At 36.7% G+C, this 20971-nt stretch overlaps 1 protein-coding gene, 1 non-coding gene and 3 pseudogenes across 2 annotated transcripts; 1 reads left to right on the top strand and 4 right to left on the bottom strand.

Annotated features, from left to right (window-relative positions):
- Window positions 1–4602: 4602 nt before the first annotated feature.
- LOC109126879 (uncharacterized) lies at window positions 4603–5879 on the bottom strand. Its single transcript, XM_019230772.1, has 3 exons — window positions 5247–5879; window positions 4881–5076; window positions 4603–4781 (listed from the first exon to the last, which is right to left on the bottom strand). Exons 1-3 carry the CDS (start codon window positions 5877–5879, stop codon window positions 4603–4605), a joined length of 1008 nt encoding a protein of 335 aa, XP_019086317.1.
- Window positions 5880–6804: 925 nt separating this feature from the next.
- LOC147936334 (U2 spliceosomal RNA) lies at window positions 6805–7000 on the bottom strand. The gene has a single exon (XR_015569677.1). It is a non-coding gene; the product is annotated as a U2 spliceosomal RNA (small nuclear RNA).
- A 699-nt stretch (window positions 7001–7699) lies between these two features.
- LOC104720518 (uncharacterized) lies at window positions 7700–15812 on the bottom strand (annotated as a pseudogene).
- Window positions 15813–15911: 99 nt separating this feature from the next.
- Window positions 15912–17460, top strand: LOC104720517 (F-box protein At4g27050-like; annotated as a pseudogene).
- A 15-nt stretch (window positions 17461–17475) lies between these two features.
- Window positions 17476–19569, bottom strand: LOC104719356 (uncharacterized; annotated as a pseudogene).
- Between the last annotated feature and the right edge of the window lie 1402 nt (window positions 19570–20971).

Here is a 20971-nt window from a genome sequence, read left to right as displayed (position 1 = left end):
TTCCTAACCATTGAAATATCTCACGCTAAAATTTAACAAGCAACTTTTCCTCTTTTGACGACAAACCAAAATAAAGAAAAATTCATCCTCTTACAAAACTACTGTCCGATATTTCGGTGTGTCTATCATCTTACAAAAGTACTATCCGATACTGCGGAGTATCTATCCTCTTCCAAAACTACTATCCAATATTGTGGTGTGTTTGTTTCCATGAAAAGCTACATTATGCAAACTACTTACTCTATTAGGATTTCCAATTTACCGTATAACCTCAAATATACAAATAAACACTATATAAACAAAGAAAATAAGTCAAAATAAAAAACTACATTACAAAAATATAAATTACAAAAAAAAATAACTAACAAAATATATAATCTCGTGTTGTAGCATTGGCCTCCCCTAGTAGTTTTTTTATTTGTTTAGAAAGATTAACTGTATTAATTCAAATATTTTTATTGGCTATTGATTTTAACTGAGGTGTCAACACAAGATTCAATGTTGAGGCTGATGTATCACACAAGAAAAGCAACACATCCTTCTTTTATTTTATTGATGACTCAACTCATATGTAAAAAAGAATTAGTTAAATTTAGATCTATCATCTATTAATTATGAGTAAAACTTGATATACCATTAGTAAAATATCTTAGAAATTTCAACAATATTTCATCAAATTTAAGAGTCGTAATTATTGTATGTTTAATAATATTCTATTTAATATACTAAAAATATTTTCTTTACGATCATGCTCCTACTGATTTCATGTAAAACATAATTGTGAATTTTACAAGTTATATACATGAACACATCTCACTGAATCTTGATTGTGTTATTTTATTAAGTGAAGTGTTTTAAGGGATTTTTTTAGTGTGGAAATTTTGGACTCCTCTTATATTTAGTTTTTTTTTTGCTTAAAAAAAACAATTTCTTCATAATTTTGTTGGTCCATATTTTTTTTTTACAATCTAATGTTATATACCAAATTGTTAATTGATTAACGATTTTTTTAAATAGAATTTTACACTATAATTCTTTTTTGGTGAATGGTGACTGGTGAGTTGGTGAAAGTAGCATACTTCAAAAAGAATATTCAAAATTGATCCAAATATTAATTTTTATTATTTTTAGTTCGCATGATAATTGATAACACAAATATATGGTTGTATCTTTGTAGAAAAAGAAACTATATATCTTCACTTGATGATGGTGCCCCATCATAATGTAAGCAACAACATCTGCCTCCTTTTGAAGAATAAGGAACACACAATTGAAACTTTGGATCTAATCCATGGCCTCTGCATAAGTGTTTGCAAATGTCATCAGTTGTACAATAGCCTTTAAAAACACATCCACTTGCTGAAAAAAAAAAAACAACAGACAGATTAACTTATTTTCTTGCATTCTTTATTTTGTATGAATAATTAATAAAACAACATATTACCTATTGATTGAGTAAAAAGAAGACAAATAATCAATAGTAGAAAAGCAAAATTATATTTTTGTGTTTCTCTAATCTTTCTCTTGTGAAGGGTTTAGTTTTTTTTTTCTTTTTGGTTTTTGAGCAAATGGTTATCCTCTTATATATATTTTTATATTCAAAATTTCTTTAAATATATATATACTTACTATTTCAGGTTGCAGAAAAAAACTAAACTAAAATATTCTTTGAAGACATATACAACTAATTACAAATTTTAAAAGTCTTTTTCTTTTTTTGTCATGCCATTTTTGAGGAAGTCAAATAAAAATTACTGAAATGAGGCAAGTAAAATATTGACTGTTGACTAAAAAGAATGACTAAATAGTATAATCCATCTATGAGGGAAATAAAATTCTCGGTGATGTGGCCAGTCATTATATTTGCATGATGGAGGAACTCTTCATCTGATTCATCCGTGGAAAGCAGTGGCGGAGCCAGAAAAGTACTTAAGTGGGTGCAAAAAACATACTTAAAGAAAACTAAAGTTCTTAACCAAAAAAGTTTACAAACGTATTCTACGGTCACTTATAGCTTGAAACCTTTTTATTACAGTTTCGTTGGTTACATCTTCTAATATTTTTTTTCGATATAACAAACGAGACAATCACTTAAAAATTGATCACTAATGTGATTCCGTAATACGGTCTTGACAAGCTTCATTCATGAAAAACATCTCTCGACAGTCGCGGTTGCAACAGGCAAAGTCAAAGCTAACTTTAAAAGCCTATAAACCAAAGGATAAGAATGATGTTTCCTGGTTTCTACCATCACTCTTGCTAGGTCTCCAAGATTTCTCAACTCATCAAACATTTTGATGTTCATATATTTTACCATGTTTCACCTTAGTATATTCACATCTTTTGCATGTTTTACTATCTAGTTTGGCCATTATTGAGTAGCTTTAGGACTGATTATGCATTAGAGTAGATTTGCATAGTTTCTTGCATAAACAGGTGATTTTGGATCCTAAGGAGTATGGAAGGATGCTGAGAAGGATTTGAGCTACCAAGTGAAGAGGATCAAGGAGATAAAGCAGAGAGAACCAAGTCCGCAAGTTCACTCGACCACCACACTCGACCAGACACTCGACCGTGTGCTAGGAGGGACTCGATCGGTTTGAAGAAGCAGAAGAGGAGACCACTCGACCATGTACTCAACCGAGTACTTGGTCGAGTTGACCGAGCCGTCTGGCTATTTTGTCTTCTAGCCATTTTAGGGCTTCCTCTCTCTCCTATATAAATTACTTGTACCTCATGGCCGCCCAGAAGAGAGGGAGAGTCATAAATATTATCTAGAACCTAGTATTTTCCCCTTTTGGGGATATCTACTTTTTCATTTTCTTTTCCGTTTAAGATCTTTTGTACCAAAAACCAAGAAATCTTTTGATACTTGTTTGTTTCATAACTTTCTAAGTATTAAGAATTTGAGTTTTATTTCTTCTTCAATATTGTAGATCTCTATCTCATCTTTCTGGTCATGCAAGTTTCATCATTTCCTGGGTTTATGATTATGTTCATCATGTTTAGTGATTGTGAGTAGTGGTTTATGATCTTAAGGATGGATTAGGCTGGGTAAAAGTTATGGGCTTTTAGATTGATCAAGCTTTATTGTTGTAGATCTCTTCTAGATTAGATAAGTTATATGTTGTTCTTATACTGAGAAGGTAAAAACAGATCTTAAGCTTCTTAGCATCACACCAGTGTCTAAGTTGCTAGATAAGGCTAAGTCTAGAGATTATCATTAAGCATGCTAAGAGATTAGATGTTTTGTTTGAATTTTTGACAATAGTGATCTGGGTTTTAATGCCTACTTTTATATGTAATAGCTAGTGAGAGCTAGTCTATGAGTATCTAAGCTCCATTGTTACTACCATGAGAATGGAGTAACAAGTCTTGGAAGATCATTGTCTAGAGATTAGCTCATTGTTGACTGAGGTTTGTTGGTCAATCTAGATAACCATAGCTTAAGCTCAACCCATGAATCCATCCTTAGGACCTTTCTTTGTTATTTGATTCTCTATTTTCAAGCATTGTTATTAGTTTCTCGTTTGATTTATTTTAGTACTCTGTTTTCATTGTTGCTCTGTCTTTATTTTACATCCGCACTCCAACTCGAACAACCACTCGATCGAGCATCCGATCGAGTGTCTGCTTGAGCTCCATCCAGAGCTTTTTATTTTAGTTCCTTTACATTCTGCATTTCATCATCATTAGTTGCCAGATAAAAACATTCTCCAAATTTGGCTTAACTTAGATAAGTATCCACATCCTAATTGCTTGCATCACATCCATTATGGATTAATATCCTTTATGCTGCAACAACATAAGGGTAATTGAAACACCTTGCATCCACCTGTTCATCCATCACCTCTACCATCATTCATCATCATCATCACATACTTAAAAGAACATGTTTCACATTTCATCTCTTCGCACATTATCAATATAAATACCAAGTTGCTGCTCAAGAGATATGCACTCTATACGACTAAAATCTTCAGGATAAAACTCAGCCAATCTCAACAACTTCTTTATATCAGAATCATGGAATGAATCAATAGGACTTAAAGCTGATGTGCAAACGAGTAGTTCAGAGTTTACTTCGTTGAAGCGATCATTAAACTCTTGAAGCTGCATATCCAAAACGGTATAAAAACAATTTACTTGGTAATGATGCAAATTGGTTATGTTGATCTTTTTTCGTGGCTTCCTTGGATCAATAAAGTCTTCCTCCATGTTGAGAATCTCAGTGTTGTGTTTCTCACAAAAATCTAAAACCTTCTCGATAAAAGAATTCCATCCTCCATCTCTTAACTTTTGTAGTTCTCGCTTCGTGGACTCAACTAATGAGATAGCATTTAAAATGTCTTGATCTTTTCTTTGCAAAGCCATTGATAAATTCTTTGTTAGTCCTAGAAGAAGCAACAACAAGTGTAGATAGAATACACAATCGAAAGTATGAGTGTATTTGAGAAAACCATTTGCTTGACTTCTTTAGGCATTGTCTATACCTTCATCCTGGACATACTCAAGGACCTTAATTGTAGAAGAAAATAAGTCAAATAACCGCAACAATGTGTTATAATGAGATCCCCAACGTGTAGCTCCTGGTCTTTGAAGTTAAGACTCCTTATTCAACCCTTTTCCAGTCTTAATTTCACCACTACTTATTCCTTTCTCAATTTCACCCCGCTGGATTTCTCGCATCAAATCCTTTCTTTTGCAAGAAGCTATGAGCACATTTACTAACACATAAACCTTATCGAAGAAATCTCCAACTTCAAAATGTTTCTTTGCAACTGCAACAACAACCTATTGGAGTTGGTGAGCAAAACAATGTACATAGTACGCAGAACTACTTTCTCTTGAAATCAATGTTCTCAACCCATTAAGCTCACCTCTCATATTTGCTGCTCCATCATAGCCTTGGCCTCTCAACTGTTTCAAACTCAAACTATATTTAGAAAACAATGAGTCTATACCAGATTTCAGAGATAAAGAACATGTCTCCAACACATGGATAAGACCAACAAATCTCTCTTTCACTATACCATTTTTTTCAACAAAACGAAATACTGTAGCCATTTGCTCTTTCTTAGAAGAGTAAGCTGATCATCCACCAATAGAGCAAATACATCATTATCAATATATTGAAGTATGGAGTGAACTACTTCTTCTGAAAAGCAATTAACAATGTCTTTTTGAATTGGATGAGACACCATTTGGTTATTTCCTGGAGCATCCTTCAACACAACCTTATTCACAACCTCATTTTGTTCAGCCGTATACTTCACTAACTCCAAAAAAATTCCTCTGTTACTAGAATCCATTGTCTCATCATGGCCACAAAATGGTAGTCCTTGTCTCATCAAGTATCTAGAAGCATCGACTGAAGTATTTAATCGAACACGATACTCATCCTTCATGACATTGGTTTTCTTGTGCAGAGCATGCTTAATTGATTGACCTTGTCTAAACAAATCTTCACACTTCTTCTTAGCTATGTTATGAAAGCTATTTATTTCTTTACCAACATGAACAGAAAATCTATCCGACTTATTCCAACAATTGAATCCCTCTGTCACAAATCCAATTTTGCGACCTTTGGCTTTATTTTTATCTCTAAACAGATAACAACACAAACAATACGCCTTTTTTGTCTTCACACTGTATTCCAACCAATCACTATACTGATCAAACCAACTAGGATTAAACCGCCTAAGTGTATTCCCAGTATTCCCTACAAGTCGTTGCTCAAAAGTATGACTACGAGGTTGACAAGGTCCTCTAATCCAATACTTACGTCTAACCTCGTCTCTTTGATTAGGATGATATTCTATAATTGCTTTCCTCTCACCAGGATCATGTGGCAAATTGTCCAAGTCGATATCATCCATTGATGGAGATTTTCATTTCATTACTCAACTACAAAAACAAATCAAGTTAACAAAATTTAGAACCAAACATCGTTTGAGAACCAAAGACCATGAATTATCAGAATAACAGAGACAAAAGCAATTAAGCCAAGTAACAAAATTTTAACAAATTAATGAGATTGGAATTGTAAGAACAAACGATCAAAATCAAAAATAATCACCTATGAAATATGGATGATGATTGAAAATAATGCATAATCTAAATTCTAAACAGATTAAAATAAATTATAAAAAAAAATAAAAATAGATCTCACCTCAAACTCAATTCAAAAACTGCTGCTGAAGGGTTTAAGGTTTTCCTACTCTGTTTTTGATCTGTTTCACGTCGCCGAGAGAAGGGAAGAGAAGATGCTAGAAGTTTGTATTTTGCTTTCTTTTATTTTAATCATATTTCTTTTAATTGTTATCTAGGTTTATTCTAAAATAAAACATGAGTTCACAGCATTTCATAAATGTAAAGCCTGTTTATCTATTTTTAGTTGGCTATTTCAAAAATGTAAACCCAATTAATTTTTTAGTGGTTCAAAATGAGAGTCTTAGTGGAGTTATTATATTATGTATATATAAAAAATTATTTTTTAAAACTTTGGTGGGTCAGCTGACCCCACTCCTCTCTTACTGCCTTCGCCCTTGCGTGGAAGCATTGACAATGAGATTTCCAGTAATTCCAGTAATACAAGGAGGATCCATAGATAGTGATTATGACATTTCGTCTCCGTCGTAGTCTTAGAATTTGTTCTCTGGTAAACTGGGTTCAACATGTAGAACGAGTTTTCTAATTATGAAACTGAATATAAACGGAACTAAACCGGCGACCAAGTTAAGTAATTTTCATTATGTTAGAGCGAGGAAAATACACTACGTAAAATTATTGACTGAGTTGTTGGTGAGATGAGCCAAGCCCGTGCAATAGTGCAACGCATGGGAAACTCGCGAAAGCCCAGATAGCAAGCTATCTAAATGGGCTATCTCCCTAAAAAAATAGAGTTAATATCGTATGGGCCGATGACCCATATATCAGATATTAAACTGATAAGCACAGATACTACACTTGATCTTAGCCAAAAGGCCAAGAAAGGTATGAATTGTCTGGACCCGTGGCCACACTATTTATATTACTTTTCCTGTTTTCCACTTTTACGTTGCAAGCGATGTGGGACTTTGGAATAAGTTAAAAACTTAAAAAAGAACAAACTCTCTTCCTCTTCTGTACCTTCTTTGTCGGTTTCACTGGAGGCTCTCTAAAATTTCTCTGTGATTCGGCCGGTCTTTATATTTGTATCATGGAGTGGAGGAACTATTCGTCTGATCCATCCATGGATTACTCATCTTTCGTAGGTTTGAAGACAGTAAACAGGTGGAAGCATTGACGATGAGATTTCAGTAATACAATGAGGATCCAAAGATAGTGTTTCAGGTGTTGTGTTTACTTTTGCGGGAGTAAAGACAAAGGCCAAAGCTGAGCTTGTTTCCTATTTTTACATTGGAAGAAGAAATTTCAGTGGAAGGAGCAGCCATTGTACTTAACTTAAGACAGATGCACAGTGTAGACCTTGGTTATTTACAAGTTGATACTACGAGTTTTGGCATTATGTGAACCCTCAAGTGTTTATTGAAGAGAGAAACGTTTCAAGAACTAATTACATTTTCCCACACTCTATCTATCTCTTTCATTACAATTTTCTTCTCCAATGCAAACTGTACACTAAAAACCTAAGACTCTCCACAATTTAAGACTAAACACCAAAAAAAAAAAAGTAGTTTACTATTCAACCTCCTCATCAGTAAGGTTCACCAGTCAAACTCAATCTCTGGCAGTTCTTTCTCCTCTTCTTCTTACTCTTCTTCATCATTTCATCATCATGTAGGTTCAGCCAATCACACTCCTCCTCCTCTGGCAGCTCTTTATGCATATTGTCTACAACTTTCTCGACAATTACATTGATTTTCCACAACACAATCTTACTTTCCCATTTCATGCATTTGATTGCATAGAGTCTCCTGTTAGGAACGCAAAAATCGAACTGAGAAAATATGCGAATTATATTTAAAATAATGAAATCATAAACGAATTACAACAACATAATATGAAGCAGTAAATAAATCACGGTGGCGAGATATGATATCTCTTTCCTTAATTCAATAAATCGGCCGTAAGTGCTTTCGGACAATCACGATTTATGAATCCCATGATACAACCGATCACGAACTATTACATTAGCACACAGTAATAGAACTCAAGCCAACAGATCTACGTTATACTCTCGAGACTACTAAACTAAGAACTTACTTGGACTAAGCAAGGGAGAGGGAGAGAGAGATCTTCAGAGGAAGGAGTCTTTGTGTTTTTGTGTGTGAAAAATAATGAGAGGTTGTGCCTCTATATATAGTGGAAGGAGGGAGGTCTCACGAAAATATTCACTGAATATTCTCAGAGTGCTTCCCAAGTTGTTTGGAGTTCACACCAAATCTTTCCAAAAAATTTAAATGGGTCTAAAGCTTTCCAAAAAACTCAAAAGCCCACGGCCCGCGTCCACGTCCAGCCCAACCCGCGTCTGTGCTCGGCCCCTCCCGCGTCCGTGCTCGGCCCCTCCTGCATCCGTGCCCGGCCCGCCCAATTTGGCTCGCGCGTGGGAACCTTCCCTCTTCCTTCTACACACTTTTGAAACTAGAAGAGTGTGAAACTATATATATATATATATATATGTGAGTGAAAAATCAATCATATTTCCGATGTGGGATATTTCCCAAACCATCCCAAGTAGCTTACTTCACACTCTTATTTCTTATTCAAATCAACTCCGTATTGGACGTATGAGTAAACCATCTTGTTGTACTCGTTACCAGCTTTCCATTGCATGATCGACCTGACAATTCTGATCAGCCATTTGGCCGGAAAGTCGCCGGAAAGTCACTGTCCCAAAACCTGCAATTTTCTGAAACTTGTTTCTGAAAATTCAGTTCCAACAATCCCCCACATGAATAGAAATAAGTCTAAACATATGACGACATAACTAACCCTATAGACTGACACTACTATCTAGACTAGACAGACCTTCGAGAGTATATGCGAAAACTAACTGTATATGAGTTGGTGGCGTTTTTGAACCTTGAACCGACTCATTTTTATACCTATCGAGTTTACTCGGCCAGATGGTGAACATGATGTCTTGAACCATCCGGATTTGTATGTAAACTTAGACAGCAGGCATACCACAGTTTCGTTTTCTCGTAGAACGAGGTTCTCTATTGTGTTCATTGTGGCCTTGAACATGCCTGGTTAATCATGAGTGAAGTTGGAGAGTATAGCCTCATATATTCTTCTAGAAACAGCCCCATTTCACACTCACAAGGTGATTTTAATAGCTGCTTGTATTTAAAGAAATATCCTGTAATTATTTCAAATATTTTACAAAGCTACATTTCAAATCATTAAAAGCATATGCTTAACCTCTAACATACATGAAGCACTTTACATCATTTTAGGAACTGGGAGAAGACAAAATTCTCTTAGTGCTTGTAGCATATTCAACTTGATTTAGTTGTCCCTTTGAACCTAGGTCATGGGGTCTCCAATCTGAGTAGGTGGGGTTACCATCAAACCTCCTCTTAAGTCGTATGCTTTAAACCCATTCCTCTTGATGACTTTATAACTTGATCTCGCGCCAAACCTTTTGTAAATGGATCCGCTAGGTTTTCTTTGGTATGGATGTAATCAATCGTAACTACACCAGTTGAGATAAGTTGTCTAACAGTTTTATGTCTCCGTCTGATGTGAGGAGATTTGCCATTGTAATGGATATTCCTTGCTCTGCCCAAAGCCGATTCGCTATCACAGTGTACACGTATTTCAGGCACAGGATTCCCCCACATTGGGATGTCTTCCAAGAAATTTCAAAGTGATTCAGCTTCCGACATAGCTATCTCCAAAGCTATGAATTCAGATTCCATAGTTGATTTAGCTGCCAGAGTTTGTTTGGAAGACTTCCAGGACACTGCTGCACCTCCAAGTGTAAAAACATATCCACTCGTGGATTTTGAGTTTCTCGAGTCTGCGATCCAGTTGGCATCACTATAACCCTCCAAAACTTTGGGTTCTCTACCATAGTGCAAGCCATGATCTTTGGTATAACGTAGATAGTCCAAAACTCTAGTTATAGCCATCCAATGCTTATGTCCTGGATTACTTGTGTAGCGACTAAGTACATTTACAGAGTGCGCTAAATCCGGTCTTGTACAGTTTGTCAAGTACATTAGACTGCCAATTACCCTTGCATACTCTACCTGTTGCACAAGTTCACCAGAATTTTTGGTCAAGTGAATTTGAGGATCCTCTAGAGTTTTTGCAGTCCCTTTTGAGTAATGCTTGCATCGATCAAGCACTTTTTCAGCATAGTGGGTTTGAGACAAGATAAGGCCCTCATCAGTTCTGATGATTTTTATCCCCAAAATTACATCTGCTAAACCCAAGTCCTTCATGTCAAAATGTCTTTTGAGCATGTTTTTCGTTTGATTTATGATGTCTTTGTTGCTGCCAATGATGAGCATATCATCTACATATAAACATAACAAAATGTACCCTGATGGAGTAGTTTTGTAATATATGCATTTGTCACATTCATTAATGCAAAAACCATTAGACATCATTATACTGTCAAACTTCTCATGTCACTGCTTAGGAGCCTGTTTGAGTCCACATAATGACTTCACAAGTTTACAAACTTTGTGTTCTTGTCCTGGAATAACAAATCCCTCAGGTTGTTTCATATAGATTCCCTCTAAGTCTCCATGGAGAAAAGCAGTTTTAACATCCATTTGATGTAATACCTATGAGCATCCTGATTGAAGATAATCTTGTTACCGGTGAATAGGTATCAAAGAAATCTAAATCTTCTTTTTGTCGAAATCCTTGCACTACAAGCCTAGCATTGTACCGCTCAATATCGCCATTGGGTTTTCGTTTTATCGTAAAAATCCATTTACACCCCAAAGGCTTAAATCCTTGTGGTAGATCTGTCATCTCATACGTATGATGTTGCATGATAGAGTATATTTCGGTTTTGACAGCTTCCTTCCAATAAGGTGCATCAGGTGTAGACATAGCTTCTGCGTATTTTCTAGGTAGATTTTCAACTAGAAATGCCATCATCAGAAAATCATCACCAAACGATTTACTTTTGCGAGCTCGTTTGCTCCGTCTAGATTCAAGTTCTATTTCTACAGTAGTATTACTCAAAGTTTTGCCAGCTTTAGAGGTCGCTACATCTCGTTGTTCACGAGTCCGTTTTTAAGTTTTCCTACAGGGAAAAATGTCTTAAAAAAATTAAGCATTTCTTGACTCCATAACTGTATTCACATGGATATGTGGAATATCTGATTTATGAACCAGAAATCGATATGCACTACTGTTATGTGCATATCCGATGAATATAAAATCTACGGTCTTTGGCCCAATTGTGACCTTTTTAGGAGGTGGTACAACCACTTTTGCTAGGCACCCCCACACTTTGAGGTATTTGTACGAAGGTATTGTACCTTTCCAAAGCTCATATGGTGACTTGCCAGTCACCTTATGCGGTATCCTGTTGAGGATGTAATTTGTGGTAAGAAAAGCTTCCCCCCACATGTTCTGGGCTAACCCAGATTCCTGCAACAACTCATTCATCATCTCTTTTAGAGTTTGATTCTTTCAGTCCGCAACTCCGTTAGATTCTGGCGAGTAGAGAGCGGTTGTCTGATGTATAATGCATTTTTCTCTGCAAAATGCATTGAACGGCTCATTATATTCTCCTCCTCTATCACTTCGAACTACTTTTATAGTTTTCTGAAGCTGATTTTCTACCTCGAGGGTGAACTCTTTGAATTTTTCTAGTGCTTCATCTTTGCTATGCAAGAGATATACATAGCAATATCTTGTGCAATCATCAATGAAGGTAACAAAGTATTTCTTACCGCCTCTAGTTTGCATATACTTCAAATCACATAAGTCTGTGTGAATTACGCTTAGAGGTTCGGTTGTTCTTTCAACGCGTGGTGAGGGAGTTTTAGTGAGTTTGGCCTGTACGCACACTTCACATTTTTCTTGGTTAGTTTTGAATTTCGGAATCAAATTCAAGTTTTGCATTTTTCGCATTGTTTTGTAACTGACATGTCCTAAACGTTCATGCCAAGTAGTAAATGACTAAACCAAGTAAGCAATAGGGTTTTCTTTCATTTCAGCAACAGAAGCAGAAGCTACAATTTTTGGATGGACTGTCGTTATAGACATCTTGATTAGTCAACCCTTCACAAAACCCTTTTCCAAATACATCCCATTTTTCTTAAGAACTAACTTATCAGCCTCAAAAATTAATGGAAAAACAATGCTTGCTTAGCACTGTTCTAGAGATGAGATTCTTCCGCATGTCAGGTACATGCTTCACGTTCTGCAATGTGAGCTCACGATCAGAAGTTAGCTTCAGAACCACTTTGCCCTTACCTTCAATCTTGGACATCGCCTTGTTGCCCATGAAAAGCTGCTCCTTTGACTTGTTCTGCACAGAGGTGGTGAACATGGTCCTATCAGAGCATATGTGTGTGGTAGCACCAGTGTCGTAGTACCACTCCACTGGATTTTCTTCCACAATGATGACACTTTCCTTTGAACTTCCTCTCAAGGTTGCTCTTCTTGAAGTTTGGTCCAGATGACACCTTCAACGGTTTATGAGGAATAGAGATCCCTTTACCCTTGCCTTTAAACTTGGCCTTATGCTCAGCTACATGAACGTCATGCCCCTGGCTTTGAGCATCCGAATGAGCTCCACGATTGTTGTCCTCAACTCTCAACCGACGGATGAGATTATCAAGAGACATTGCCTTACGCTTGAAGTTAAAGTAATGCTTGAAATTCGACCAGCCTGGTGGTATCTTATCGATCAAGCAATTCGTTTTGAAGACATTGCAGATCGACATCCCTTCAAAATCGATCTCCTGAAATATGCGTTGAAGAGCCTCCACTTGTTCCATATTGGTTTGGAATCCACCATCTTGAAGTTCAGGAACTTCGTAGTTGAGAATTTCTGCATCCCAGACTCATCAGTCTTGTACTTGGTCTCCAAAGTTAGCCACATTGCTTTTGAAGTCTTGTACATACTGTAGAGATCATACAGATCATTGACCAAACGGTTCAGAATCTGACCTTTGCAACAATAGTCTCCTTGAGCCCAGCTATCCATACTTCCAACCACATACACATTTGTGTCACCTTGTGGAAGCGTTGGTGGATCCTCTGTGAGGTACCTTTCCATGTTCATGCTGGCCAAGTAGTAGCGCATCTTGTTTTGCCACGTTTTGAACCAGCTTTGCCATCGAACTTATCTGGCATCATTTCTTAGGAAGCCGCAGGTGGTATCCCCATGTGGGTTGATCCATTACCGAACAGATTTCGGCGCACGTTGTCCATACCCGAATCGATAAGCTTCGTGTTTTTAAGTTATTTAGCAAGGCGTAAAGCCAACACCGCAGGAGTTTCAACAGGGGTTGCAGGAACCCTAGCACCGTCACCGTTGTTGGTGTTGCTCCAGACATTTTTTTTTTCTGTTTCACAATAAACAGATCTGATTAATATATTAATCAAACAATTCAAGTAATTAAATTACACTAAATTAGTTTTTCAAACTCGCTTAACAAGCGTTCACAGAAACTTGTTTCACAAACTCACTCAATTAAGAGCGTTTGTGGAAACCAGAGAGAGTAGAGAAGAAAGAATTAAAGTAAAAGCGTTCTTCAAAAAAAACTTTTCGCGTAAGCACCGAAAGATGAAAGCAGAAACAGTTTTTCATAAGATTTTGAAATCGTTTTTTAAAATAAAAAAATTCGAAAAAAATTCTCAATTCGTTTAAAGCGATAAGCAGAAAGCGGATTTATTGAATTAAGACTGTTAGGAACGCAAAAATCGAATTGAGAAAATATGCTAATTATATTTAAAATAACAAAATCATAAACGAATTACAACAGCATAATATGAAGCAGTAAATAAATCAAGGAGGCGAGATATGATATCTCTTTCCTTAATTCAATAAATCGGCCGTAAGTGCTTTCCGACAATCACGATTTATGAATCCCAGGATACAACCGATCACGAACTATTACAGTAGCACACCAGTAATAGAACTCAAGCGAACAGATCTACGTTATACTCTCGAGACTACTAAATTAAGAACTTACTTGGACTAAGCAAGGGAGAGGGAGAGAGATCTTCAGAGGAAGGAGTCTTTGTGTTTTTGTGTGTGTAAAATAATGAGAGGTTGTGCCTCTATATATAGTGGAAGGAGGGAGATCTCATGAAAATATTCACTGAATATTCTCGGAATGCTGCCCAAATTGCTTGGAGTTCACACCATGTCTTTCCAAATAAACTAAATGGCCTGCGTCCACGTCCAGCCTAGCCCAGCCCAGCCCGCGTTCGTACTCGGCCCGCCCTGCGTCCGTGCCCAGCCCACCCAATTTGGCTCGCGCGTGGGAACCTTCCCTCTTCCTTCTACACACTTTTGAAACTAGAAAAGTGTGAAACTATATATATATGAGTGAAAAACGATCATATTTCCAATGTGGGATATTTCCCAAACCATCCCAAATAGCTTACTTCACACTCTTATTTCTTATTCAAATAAACTCCGTTTTGGACGTATAAGTATACCATCTTGTTGTACTCGTTACCAGCTTTCCATTGCACTATCGACCTGACAATTTCGATCAGCCATTTGGCTGGAATTTGGCCAGAAAGTCGCCGGAAAGTCACTGTCCCAAAACCTGCAATTTTCTGAAATTTTCAGTTCCAACATCTCCAAAGTAAACCCTTAAGGAAATTGTATTCCAACTCCCCGTACCATTCCAGCTGTTTCTTCACAATAGTTTCAACATCTCTCAAAGTTCTCTTTAGAATTCCAACTTCCATTCCTCTTTCCACAAGCTTTCTCACTGAATTTATCATCTTATGTGCAATCTCCACAACGATTTCAGTATAATCTAGGTCCTCTATCAAGTGCATTGCTGCACAGAAGGCACCTGTAAACGCCAAGACCCAGCGACTGTGATCTACAAACAACTCTCTTGGTGGGTCTAGCCTTGTTCTTATCACTGGGAGAAGATTCTTCATCACAGGATTCACAAAACTATCATCACTAAGGGGCATTTTTAAGCACTGGAAGACATAAACCAACCTCTCTCAAATTCTGTTTTGCTTTGTAATGCAATATAACCGCTTAGCTCATAGCATTTATCATCATGGTAGACCATCATCTCATACGTAACATGGTTCACCACCTCACCTAGGACTTTGAACATACTGTCAGAGATTCCTTCTTCCATTAAGCAAGAGATGAGCAATGGTAGGAGTTCTCTTATGTCTGCAACATCTATTTCCACCTTCTCTGGAGTGTGATCAGATAGTAAGACACTGAGCCGTCTGATAGCAATCTCTCTGGACCTATCTTCAAGTTCAGTTGATGCAAAGATTCTCAAGACTTCCAGCGAAGATAAATTCTTCAAATGATCATTCCAGCCACAGCCAAAACGATTGTTAAGATCATCATCATGGGGTTTGATGACTGGACTTTCCTGTCCTGTAACCAGCATTTGGATCCTCCTCACAAGTCACAACCTCCTTGGTCAAATGAGTCCCAAATCCTTCGATCTTAGTCATTAAAGTCGACACAAAACGGCACTGATCCGTAGTGTAATGATACAGACTCATGTCTCGTGAGAAGAACCTCTCGAAATCTTCAAGCCCTCTTACCAAAAAATGTTCCTTTTCCTTCTCAACTAGTTTCTTTACTGAACTCACAAATTATCTTCATCATAATGTTTCAGTTTTTATATTGATCATGTAAAATTGTAACAGTGCACTGTGCACATCAAACTATTAATAAATACTTGCGGAAGCTATAGTAAGTTTGTGACTTTAATTGGTTTGTAAGTAGAAGAAGGAGAATGCTAGCTTCTGTGACTGTGGCAATGGCTGCAAAAAAATTGGAAACTGCTTCTGGAAACAATCCAATAAATAGCCTACCAGATGAGGTTCTTGGTCAGATCTTGTCCTTGCTCCCTACCAAAACTGCTGCTTTCACATCAGTTCTCTCAAAATGGTGGAGGAATCTGATTCCTCTGGTTCAAAACCTTGATGTCGATGATTCCATGTTCCTCGATCCCAACATCAACTCAAAAAGCTTCTTTAGTTTCATTGAGGAAACCCTTGTCTTGCTACGCGATTCTCACATCAAGAAATTTGCGTTGAAATGCGAATTTCCTCTATTCGACGAGTTTCGTATCAACCATCTGATTCACAAGGTGTTGAGACGTGGAGTCTTGGAACTACAATTTTCATAGTCAAACTTTCATTGCCTAGAGTCTGAGTTCTTCTTCAGCAAGATACTGGTTAAACTCACTCTATCAAATGGACATTATTACCAAAACCGTCATCCTCCGGGCGGTGTTCTTTTCCCTGCACTCAAAACACTCTATCTGTTTCTAGTGTGTTTTGTTGTAGTTGAAAAGTGTGATTTGTATGACTGCCTCCTCGCTAGCTCTGTGCTTGAGGAAGTCAACATATGTGATGATGATCCTCTTAGACCACTTGTGTATCCGGCTTGGGTTAAAAAGATTTGGGGTTCATCCATACAGAGGATATCTATTTGTCACCGTTTTTCTGATAGAAAAAACCACTCATGTTTTGTCATTAAGACGCCCAATCTTGTGTACCTTGACTTCTCTAGCTATGTCGGAAAAGATTCTGTCGTTCAGTTTGATTCGCTAGTCGAATGTAGACTGGATCTTCGGTTATGGACGTATCTGGAATATGTCCCACCGGAAGATGTACCCTTTGGCTCTAATTTTTCAAAGCCAGATGGTTACTGGGGGGGATGCAACCAGCACCTTGTGACCCTTCGTTTGTCTGCTGATTCTCTTGAGATCTGTTCCTACTACTCATGTTTTGTTGTTACAGCTTGTAATGTGCAAAATGTTCAATCCATGTCATAAGGTGCTTTATTTCTGCTGTAAATCTATGCCTGAATTCAACAACCTCGTTAAGTTATCTTTTGAGAGCCATAAGGAACGTGGTTGGCAAGTGTTGCCGCTTCTGCTCAAGAAATCTCCAAACCTAGAAACTCTAGTCATAAGGTACGTATGTTTGGAAACAAAACGTAATACTAAAGCAAAAAAAAAAATTTCTTGCTAACTATGATGTTTGATACCCTTATAGGGTCATGTGCATGAGATCACGGATGAATGTGGGGATGCATGCGTCTGTGTTCATGAGGAGAAGACAAAGAATAAAAACTGTTTATTGCTGTGTCGAGTGAAGGTGCTAAAGATATATGGATATGGAGGAACTAACAGAGAACTGAAACAAATGAGACATTTCATGGAGAATTTGAAGTGTCTTGAAGTGGTCAAAGTTAAGGTTCATCAAGTGGATGAGCAAGATAAGTACTTACCACCCACCAGTGAACCAATGAAGCTCCTTTCTGCAACTTCTTCCAAGTGTAAGATCCAATTTATTTAATTCCCTTCTCATCAGTTTCTTTCTTTTGTTTGACTCTCTCTTTATACTTCTCTGTAGCTAAATCATGAAGTGTTTTAAGAACTACATGTACATTTTCCGAAACTCTTTTTTTTTTCTTTACAATGAGAACTATACAGTATACACCAAAAACTATGCAATCTTATTCTTCATCCTCATCATCATCACCATTATCATTATCACCATCATCATTATCACCATCATCTTCACCTAGGTTCAGCCAATCAAACTCATTCTTTGGCAGCACTTTGATCTATTCTTTCACTTCTCTCTCGACAATCACGTTAATTCTCCACAACACAATCTTACTTTCCCATTTCATGCCTTTGATTGCATAGAGTCTCCAAAGCAAACCCTTAAGGAATCTGTATTCGCATGTACCGTACCATTCCAATTGTTTCTTCACAATGGTTTCCGCATCTCTGAAAGCTCTCCTCACAAAGCCAACTTCCATTTCTCTTTCAACAAGTTTTCCCACAGAATCTATCATCTTAAATGCAACATCCTTAACGGCGTCAACGTAATCATCTATCATGTGCATTGCTGCACATAAGGCACCGGGAAACGCCAAGGCCCAACAACTGTTATCTACCAACAATTCTCCTGGTGGATCTAGCCCTGTGATTATATCAGGGATTAGTTTCTCCATTACTGGAATAACAAAATCTTCATCATCAAGCGCCATTGTGAAGCATTGGAAGATAGAAATCGCTCTCTGAAACCCTGTTTCACTCGATATAATATAATCGCGAAGCTCATAGCATTTATCCTCATTGTAGACCATCATCTCATACGTAACATGGTTCACCACCTCACCTAGGACTTTGAACATACTGTCAGAGATTCCTTCTTCCTTTAAGCAAGAGATGAGCAATGGTTGGATTTGTCTCATCTCTGCAATGTCTATTGGCACCTTCTCTGAAGTGTGATCAGATAGTAAGACATTGAGCCGTCTAATTGCAATCTCGCTGGACCTATCTTCAAGTTCAGTTGACGCAAAGATTCTCAAAACTTCCAGCGAAGATAAATTCTTCAAATGATCATTCCAGCCACAGTCAAAACGATTGTTAAGATCATCATCATGTGGTTTCATGACTGGACTTTCCTGTCCTGTAACCAGCATTTTGATCCTCATCACAACCTCCTTGGTCAAATGAGTCCCAAATCCTTCGATCTTGCTCATTAAAGTCGACACAAAACGGCACTGATCCGTAGTGTAATGATACAGACTCATGTCTCGTGAGAAGAACCTCTCGAAATCTTCAAGCCCTTTTACCAAAAACAGTTCCTTTTCCATCTCAATTAGCTTCTTTACTGAACTCACAAAAGGGAAAACCTGAATCTCCATTAACACATTCATTAACTCGACCCTCATACCTGTCTTCACAAGCTGAATCCACATTTTAACAAGAGTTTGCAAAGCCAAGCTCCAATGTTCGACTCTATAAGGATCAAGAAAGACCTTACAAGCTTCCTCAAAGATTTTGTGCTTAAACTTGTCGATGAAACTCTTGTAGACTGTTGGCAAATCGACGAAAACATGAAAAGCCTTGACAAGTTCGCTACTCGCCAGCGTTACGATACAATCGCCGAGCTCGTCCCATTCCTCTTTATGCAACTCCACGACATTGTAAGCTACACAAGAGACGATTCTTCTGAGGATCTTCATGTCAGATTCTTTGGTTTCTTGCATCGTCAAGCACGGAATCAAAGCCCTTCTGATTTCGTAGAGAGAGTCGAGAGAGAGTTTGAAGTCGCGGTTTCTCAAATCGGTGAGGGTTTCGGAGAGTTGATAGATCGATCGGAATCTTGTGACGCCATCGGAAGAAGACTGATAGACCTGAAGAAGCTTTAAGGTTAAGCAATCTGGGAAATCAGAGACGCAGTGATCGTACAGAGCTCGCGCTGTTTGATATCTTTTGGATTCTTTACGCAGAAAGAGTCGATTCACAACAGTCGCTAGTTCATTGTGGCTTGAACTCACAAGAATCTCTCTCCCTTTCAACCTAATTTGCATAGATTTCAAAGTTTCCTCCATTACTGAACTTTCTCCCCGATTCGAATTTTCCCGAGAAAATTTCTCGTCTGAGAATCTTCTGGAAAGAGAGAAAAGAAATTGGTTTATTATCACTGAATTTAAACCGGACTTTAAGCAAAATCAGATTCCAAAATAACCTAACATACTGAACCGATAAACCGGACTTAACCTAAATCAGATAGCAAAGATATCAGATTATACTGAACCGAACGTAACTCTTCAATCTTAATTAATGGCGGCCAAATGTATTTTTTTGGTTTTTGAGGAGGGTTGAAGATTTGTAAGAGGTTTTGATTTAACCAAAACTCAATATAAACCGGACTTAAATCAGTCCAAATCAAAAATATAACTTTGGTTTTCTGTTGTCTCTCGATTAAGATTGAGCCGAGTGCAATTAAACTAATAAAACAAACATGAATTACTAATCTAATCTAATTAATCTACTCTTGGCCATCTAATTTATCGATAAAAGACGAGTAATATAAGCCTTTTTTTAATTCCAAATCCTTGTAAACCAAACAGCAGCATTTATACATTTTAACTTTATAATCCGTACATTTTGGGTTCTACCCTTTTGATTTGCTTATTTCAAATTTTAATCCTTACAAAATTGCACTAAAAGCAATAAGTAAAATATGGTAAATTGACAAAATTAATTTTTTTATATAAACTAATTAATTCTACTTAAATTCTTTATTAATAGCAAATTTCTTTTCTATATATGTGTCCCAAAATAAAAAAAAAATTGAAAAATCAATCACTAAAATATATACACTGCAAAATAAACAATCAGTTAAATTAAATAATTATATATCAAACAAAACAATAATAGTATTATTTTAAATAAATAAAAAATATTATTCTGATTAATTATACATTATACAAACAGTTATAATTCATAATTTTTGTGTTTTATTTTGATAAAATTATAATACTTTAAGAATAATTGTATCACCTCTTAAATATAAAAATATTAAAAATTAAAAATATATGTAATTTATAACTAAATTAAATACTGCTAAAATCAAACATCATTATAAATAAAATTAAATAATTGTCTCTTGATACACCACGGGTTAAATCCTAGTATTAACTCAAAGCCGGAACCTACTAATATAGTAATGTCAAGTTTCCTGATCAATAGAAGAGGCTTCCATGAGACTATGAGAGTATATGTCGAAATAGCGATGGTGCGGAAGCGTTCTTGCATAAAGACATTAGAGGAGCTAACAAAATTACAGACATTTTTTTAAAAAAGGTTTTAGTGCTGTGAATATATATAGCCTAGACCCTTGAACATTAGAGACTGATAAGTCAAGGTATATGATCTTGAGCTTATTGAAAGATCTTCTTAGGTGAAACTTGTAAGTGTCCTTTAAAAAAATTCGAGTATATTACTTCGTGTTCTGATATCTTTCTATTACTTAACTCTTGCGTTTTCAGTTACCTGAATTC

Source organism: Camelina sativa, chromosome 10 (assembly GCF_030686135.1).
Source record: "Camelina sativa cultivar CO46 ecotype springtype chromosome 10, ASM3068613v1".
Lineage (NCBI taxonomy): Eukaryota > Viridiplantae > Streptophyta > Magnoliopsida > Brassicales > Brassicaceae > Camelina > Camelina sativa.
The sequence above is the reverse complement of the archived record's forward strand: the minus strand, read 5'-3'. Positions and strand labels throughout refer to the sequence as shown.